The 7,990-nt window shown below is 36.0% G+C and overlaps 1 protein-coding gene and 1 pseudogene across 1 annotated transcript in view; both read left to right on the plus strand.

The window, feature by feature from the left end:
- Positions 1-214: 214 nt before the first annotated feature.
- Positions 215-1,747, plus strand: LOC143897973 (uncharacterized; annotated as a pseudogene).
- A 2,621-nt stretch (positions 1,748-4,368) lies between these two features.
- Positions 4,369-7,990, plus strand: part of LOC143897974 (uncharacterized) — a 7,643-nt gene continuing 4,021 nt past the window's right edge. Inside the window, exons 1-2 of the mRNA XM_077406981.1 lie at positions 4,369-5,024; positions 6,738-7,986. Of these exons, the coding sequence (XP_077263107.1) occupies positions 5,007-5,024; positions 6,738-7,986 (1,267 nt within the window). The 5' untranslated portion in view covers positions 4,369-5,006. The remainder of the gene's footprint in view (positions 5,025-6,737; positions 7,987-7,990) is intronic.

Raw genomic sequence — 7,990 nt, forward strand, 5'->3', positions numbered from 1 at the left:
TGCGGAAAAGTTGAGAGAGGAGCTAGAAGAGAAGGGAATTATACCACATAATCAGACGGGTTTCAGAAGGGGAATGGGAACTTTAGATAATATCTATGTTTTAAACTACTTGGTGAATAGGAGGCTGGAGAAGAAAGGGGGAAAGTTAATAGCATGTTTCGTAGACCTTAAAGCGGCATTTGACTCGGTAGACAGGGGGGTGCTAGTAAAAGCAATGAGGGAAAGGGGAATAAAGGAGGGGCTGGTGAGAAGGACGGAAGAGTTGCTGAGGGAGACGAGAAGTAGAGTAAGGGTAGGAAACAATATAGGAGAGGAATTCTGGACGGGGAGGGGGGTGAGACAGGGGTGCCCGATAAGCCCGTTATTGTTTAACGTGTTACTAGCGGATATGGAGAAGGAATTGGGCAGGGTAAAATGGGGAGGAATAATGTTAGGAGGTAAGAGGGTATATACGCTGGCATATGCTGACGATGTAGTACTAATCGCAGAGGACGAGGAGCAAATGAAGAGTATGTTAGAAGGATTAAAGGAGTACTTAAGGAAGAAGAGACTAGAGTTAAATGTGGAGAAAACGAAAATAATGAGGTTTAGGAAGGGAGGAAGGAGGGAGAGTAAAAAAAGATGGAGATGGGAAGGGAAGAAATTAGGAGAGGTAAAGGAATTTAGATACCTGAGTTATGTGTTTCAAAAAAACGGAGGACAGGAACCACAGGTAAAGGAAAGGATTAGGAAAGCGGCGGCGGTGATGGGAAAGGTATGGGGGATAGGGAAGAGACGGTTTGGGAAAGACTGGGGAAAAAGATTGTGGTTGTTTGATAGGCTGGTGTGGACGGTGATGGGATATGGAGCAGAAATATGGGGATGGAGAGAAAGAAAAGGGATGGAAAGGATGGAAGAAAGGTATATTAGGTGGGTCTTAAGAGTGGACGGGAGAACACCGTGGTACCTTGTTAGGGAAGATTTGCAAAGGTAGAAGATAAGAGGGAGGGCAGGGATGAGAGCATGGAGATTTGAGAAAAAGTTAGAGGAGGGTAGAGGAAGCAAATTGGCGAGGCGGTGTTGGGAAGAGATGAAAGGAAGGGAGAGGGAAGGGAAAGCAGGCTCGAGTTGGGAAAGAGAGAGAGGAAAATTCTTCGAAGAAAGAGGAGTGGAGTTAGAAGAATTGGGAAGGTTGAGAGAAGACGGAGATGATTGGTTTTGTAAGCTGGTTGGGGGAGATAAGGAGAGGCAGAGGAGAAAGAGATGGGAGAAGATCGAGAAGTCAAAGTATAATAAATGGTATAAGTGGATAAAAGGAGGAGGTATTCCGGGATATTTGAAGAAGGGATGGGGAGAGAGTAGATGGAGAAGGGTAGCGAGGTTTAGATTAGGGAATAAGGTGAAAGAGAGCAGATACTAGAAAGGGGAGGAGAAGAAGAAATGTAGGGTGTGTGAGTATGGGGAAGAATCATGGGAGCATATATGGGAAGAATGTAGGAGTTGGAAATCAAGAAACGGTAGCTGGCAGGAAGCGGTAGGATGGGTATTAGATGAAGAAGGGGGAGGGGAGGAATGGATGATAGAGCTAGAGGAGGAAAGAAGGAGAAGGAAAGGGGAAGTGGAAGAGCTGGAAGAAGGAAGAGGCAAGGAGGAAAGAAGAGAGAAGAAAGGAGAGAAGGAGCGGGGAGAGAGAGGGGGATAGAAAAAGGGAGAAGTAAGTAATAGGCTCACGCTTTCAGATCCAGGATGGAGCGAGAGGGGAGAGTAATAGCAGAGGCGGTGGAAAGGATGGTGGAGGAGAAGGTAAGAAAGTCGGTGAAGGAGAAGAAGAAGGACGATAGAAAGAAGGACGAGAGGATGGAGGAGATGGAGGAGAAATTAAGGAGATTGGAGAGAAAAGTTGAGAGATTGGAGCAAGGTGGAGGCAAAAGGAAGAGGGCGGACAGCGAGGAGAGTGACGAGGGAGAGAAGAAATGGAGGGCGGGGGTGGACGAAGAAAGCGAGGAGGAACTAAGAAGGAAGAACGTCATTATAAGGGTTGAGAAGGAGAAGTGGGGAAAGAAAAAATCAAACTGAGACAAAGTGAAGGAGCTCTTCACAGAAGAACTGAAGGTGAAGGTGACGACAAGGGATGTAGTAGTTCTGGGGCAGAGAGGTGCGTGGTTGACGATCTTGGTAAAACTGGGAGACGAGGAGGAGAAGTGGCGGGTGTTGGAGGCGAAGAAAAAGGTGGGTAATAGGGTTGGGGTAAAGATCCACGAATATAAGTCGGTGGAAAGGAGAGATAGAGAGAGAGTAGAAAGAAAGAAGAGAGTAGAAGGGAAAGAGATGTGCGTAGGAAAGTAGGAAGGTCGGAGGAGGAAGAAATTTTAAAAGGTATGGAGGAGAAGCTGCTCATGGGATCCGACAAAGAGAAGGAGGGGAGGTACAAAGAATAGACCAAATAGGGAGGAGTAGGACGGGAGGGTGGAAGGCGGAAGGACGAGTCGCAAAGAAAGCGGAAGAAGAAGAAGAGGAAGAGGGGAGAAAAGGAATACGGGAAGGGGAGTAAAAGTGTTGTGAGATCGCAAATGATCAGGAGGGGATAAAATTATGTAAGAGGTTTAGGTACGTTCCTCAGTAAAAAAACGCCTTGTAAGCCCTGCGGGGAAACGCAATAAACACATACATACATACATATTTTAACACATACGTTGTGTCATTTTTTCTCGTTATAGATTTTAATATCACGCTCAAATGCATAGCCATATTGGATATACATTTAATACTAAGCAAGGAATTAAACAGAACTTTTGTTTAGATCCGTTCAGTTTTGTTTAATTCCTTGCTTAAATGTATATCCAATAATGACTGTACATTTGAACGTGATACTTATTCATTTCTATAAACTACAAAAAATAACACAATGTACGTGGGTAGTCTGAAAAGTTTTGAGCCTCAAACATTATTTTTTTGGTCAAATTCGGTCAAATAGTCTTCTTTTAAGTCGATAGGCTCAAAACTTTTTGGACTATCCTCGTATGTGTATCAATAATGGAATAGATTTTTTAATAGATTTTTTATGCATGCTGCCAAATGTATTTTATAAGTAAGCGACAGATTTATAAGTTTATTCGACGGAAACAGTAGTTCTGTTTAATTCCTTGCTTAGTATTAAATGTATATTCAATATGGCTGTGCATTTGAGCATGATACTATTAATATTTATAACTATTCTGTTCTGTTTAGTTCTCTTCAGTTCTGTTTAATTCCTTTTTTAATATTCTCAGTATTCTCTATTAAGTTATCCAAAAATATATTTTGTAGTTTTTGATGCAATAAAATTAGATGTACGTAATATGTAATGTAATATGAAGCGATTACAAAATTGACAATGTGATAACTTTTGTACGTGCAATACTGTCCAAAAATATATATTCTTTCAATGTATGAAGTACACAAAATGCATTTAAAAAGATTTAATATCCTTTTGTATTATTTAGCCATGTCGTTTGCGCTCGTAAATATAAACTTAGCAATAAAGTCATGCAGGAAATTCTGCATGTTAAGTAAGGCATATATTACATATTCGATAATAACAAATATATCATAAATACGAGTTTTATTGCGCAATTTTACCTAAGAAAACACATTTTAACGTAATTGCCTGAGATAACACAATTTAAAAGTAAAACATGCATTTTTCCCTTTTATCAAAAAAATAAAACATTTCACAACTTTTTCGCTTCAAGATAGGAACTACAAAAATGCTTTTTGTACGAAAATTGAGTTTCTTTAGCAGAAGTAACGCTAACCAGCACGAACAATATGGTTTGTTGATTGATTTGAATTATTAATCAATTATTACTAGATACTGACTTCTGCTGACCTTATAATCGGAGGTATACTTATATATTTTTATTTATTATATTTCTAGATGGAGATATTAGAAGGAAAACAAAATGGATTTCAAATTGTATGTTTATAACTATTATACATATTGTAAAAACAATAGATATGATCATATTTATCATAATAATAAGGGAAATAGGATCGTAACGATATACAATCAATTAGAATTAAAAGCCATCCGATCCAAGCCTAGGTTTTTGACAGCCTTATATTAGTTTTTGTATACATATATATCTATATATATGAGACATTCTCTGTCAAATCAGATACTCTCCTGTCCAAAAAATGGTGTCATCTGGAAAATTTATTCGGAGCTTCCCAAGGAACACACCAAAGTCAACAAATAGTCAAAATGACTGTATTTTGATTCAAAATGGTCACGCATTTTCTGTATGACGAAAAATTGACGGTCATAATAAAGTCAAAATTATATCAAAATGTTTTACCATCATTTTACTATCATTTTGACTTTATTGTGACTTTCACATGCACATATTATATATTATAATATAATGTTCTGGTCTGTGCATATGCTGCAATGACGAAAAAATGATTTCTCAAAATCCACATGCCATGCTTGAAAATTTTCTGGAAGTATATAGTAAAAAGTTCTCATAATTATATTATTCATAAATGTGTGTCCCCTAATATATTTTACTTTAATGCTAATTTTATTTACAATTATAAATAGCCAATTCTCATTATCATATTTTAATTTATACTTTTAGTATACGTATAAGCATATATTATATATTTTTTAGTCTGTAAAAATTCTGTTTATTGAGCATCGTATTGTGGTAATTAATTTCGCAATAGAATTACTTTTTAAACAATACAATCGGAAAACTCTATCGCAACTCGAAATCTCTAAAATGAGATTAGCACATTTGAATTTGCCGCGTATTCATACGTTCGCTATATACGGCAGCCAATCATCTTTCGCTACGTTTTGTTACGAAAGATTAGCAGATTTGCCATCGCGTCGCTCTTGTCATCATGTGCACGCGTCACGCGATAAATACTAACCTATTTGCAACGGTATCGCTTCCCGCCCATTCTCGATTCTCGCCATCCAACGTACGTCTGAACGGCCTTTGTGAGAGCATTATAATATATATTTCATCGAAAATATCGAGATGGATACAGAAAAACCAGTAAGTAAAGCTGTGTATATACGATTTTTTCTTGTATTCTATTTAACTTTTGTTCGTGTTCTCTTATAGAAATTTAATACTGTAAGTGATTATTTGGCTAGTACTTAATTATTTATTTTGAGTATTAAAACAATTAAAAACAGTACTTTTAATACTCGAAATAAGTAATTAATCACTAGCCAAATAATCACTTACAGTATTAAATTTCTGTAAGGGATTCTATATTCAAGTAATAATTAAGGTTAAATTCAAAGTTTTGCATAAGGTTTCTTTAAAGGATGATTCATGCATTTCATGATCTTATAGACCAGGCATGGTCAACCTCCAGCTCCCGACTGCAAAGCCACAACTATGCCTGCTCAACTTCATTCAACAAAGAAGCCTCTTTCCTCCACTCTTCGTGGATAGAAATTAAAGGGGAAGCGTCGTGATTCCAGAGTTCGAGATTGACCATGTTTGTTATAATAGAATACCCGAGAATACCGTTATCCTTTTAATATACCTGAGTCTTTATACATACATACATATATATATATATATATATATATATATATATATATATGTTTCCTACATATGTTTCCTACATGTAATTTCTTATTTTTTTATTGCATCTAATTGTAAGCCCTAGAAGTTTGGTATTATTTTTGTGTAGACATAATTTTAATTTATCAATTAATTATTATTTTAAAGCATACTTTAATTAATTATTATATATAAATTATTATTAGTACGTTCTAACATAATTTCTCGCATCAGTTTATTTATTGAATTCTTACTTTGTCTACACATGAGTTTTATTTACCTAATTATAATATCATATTATAGAACATTTTGGTTTATTATTATATAATTTATTAGTATATTCGTGTGTTGACATAATTGCAACATTAGTTTAATTTATTGAATTCTTTTATATTACGTTTAAACATAATAATTTAATTATTAAAATATTGTGTGTCGAGATATAATAAAATTAAAATTTTTTTATGTTTATTCATGATTTTAATTCGTCAAATTATTATGTTAAGACAATTTTAATTAATTATTGAGACATATATTATATGTTCTGTACACAATTTTTTAAAGATTATTGATATTTTTGCAAGTGTAGACTGTGTTATGGCAATTACTATACAATTTATTGCATTAATGTCTAAATACATAAACGTTGTATGAAAACAATTTTTGATCATTCTGGGTAGGTACATCCTATTTTAATATTCGTACATTATTACTACAAAATCTTAAACTTTACTTTTATTATTTAATTTATTATGTTTGGAATGCAGTTATTATATAACATCTTTTATATATGTTAGAGAGACGCTTAGAGATATTAAAAAGATATTAAAATAATGTAATATATATGTGTGATATATGACAGACATAAATTAATTAAATAAAACGAAAATTATAACAGTTAAATTGTCAAACACGATTCTAAATTACAATGCACAAATATCTAGAGACGATACGCTTTAAAATTTCAAAATTTGATGCATTTTATGTGTGAAGTCATTAATATATTCAAATTGATGTATCAATTTTTGATCAGCTGTATAGTGAAGCCTTAATTTTAAAGAAGCTTAACTATAATAAGTGGCAAATGCACATTGAAAAATTTTTACAGACTTTTAATAACTGAAGTTTTAAAGTTATTATCATGTGAAAGCATCTTCTCTGTATACTTTTTCTTCTTTGTATTGTATGTAGAATCGTAAAAGAAAAATCAGCCGTAAGGCTGACACGAGGGCAGCAAATCGTCTGCGTGTTGTGAATCTGCAGCAGCATATTAGGAGTGTCGTACATTCCTCCTCGCCTCTCTCGAGCAGCAGTACAGTTGAGAGCGAAAATGAACACGACGGAGAATTTGGCTGTGATAGGTATAATGATGAGCTGGAAAATATAATAAATCAGCCGGAGAGTGACAAAGAATCTAGCATTACCGAGACACAGGAGAGCAGCTCTTGTAGCAGTGACGCTGAGCATGTATCAAATTCCTCCGAGCCTATTGATGCTCTCGAAGTAGTTGACATTGAAGATCTGTGTGCTTTACGCGATGATAATGAAGAGAGAAATGCTTATATTCTTTGCGAATTGAAGAAATGGGCCATAAGAGGAGTCTCCTGCAAAAAAATTGATGCACTTCTCCAAGTATTGCAAATTGTTTTCCCTACTCTACCAAGGACCTACCGAACTTTACTGAAAACTCCTAGGAGTACAAATCTTGTGAATATGGGAAACGGCAAATTCTGGTATAAAGGAATTGGTTGCAGTGTTGTACCTCGGCTGTCAGAAAAATACTTATCTAATAGAGAGAGTATCCAGTTTGATATTAACATTGACGGTCTGGAATTATATCCTAGTTCCCGTGATGCATTCTGGCCAATCTTGGGTTGCCTCGTGGATGAGAAGGAGCCATTCATAATAGCAGTTTACTATGGGGAGGGTAAACCTCCACTAGAACCTTTCCTGCGGCAATTTGTTGACGAACTTTCCAATTTAATGATAAATGGAATTATGTTTCAAGGCACTACGTATCGTGTTCAAGTACGAAATTTTGTTTTGGATGCTCCCGCAAGAGCATTTATAAAATGCATTAAAGGGCACACGTCAAGAAAAGCTTGTGAAAAGTGCCATGTTACTGGAGTCCGCTATAAAAATAGGGAAGTTTTTTTGGACCATGATGCATGTCTTCGTAACGATGAAGAATTTAGATCCAAAGTAGACGCTGGCCATCATATTCCTGACATCACGTCTCCGTTAGAAGAAATTGGGATCGGTATGGTGTCTCAGTTTAGATTGGACGAAATGCATCTTTTGTATAGCGGAGTTTTTCAGTGGTGGCTGGAGTTTGTTTTGGGAAAACGAGGGCCAAATCGAGGAAAAATTTCACCGCGCGATAGGGCTGCTGTTTCCGCGGCAATTGACGAAATTAAACCTGATATTCCGGTCGAATTCTGCAG

Source organism: Temnothorax americanus, unplaced genomic scaffold (genome assembly GCF_048541705.1).
Source record: "Temnothorax americanus isolate GAGA-0224 unplaced genomic scaffold, ASM4854170v1 Scaffold214, whole genome shotgun sequence".
Lineage (NCBI taxonomy): Eukaryota > Metazoa > Arthropoda > Insecta > Hymenoptera > Formicidae > Temnothorax > Temnothorax americanus.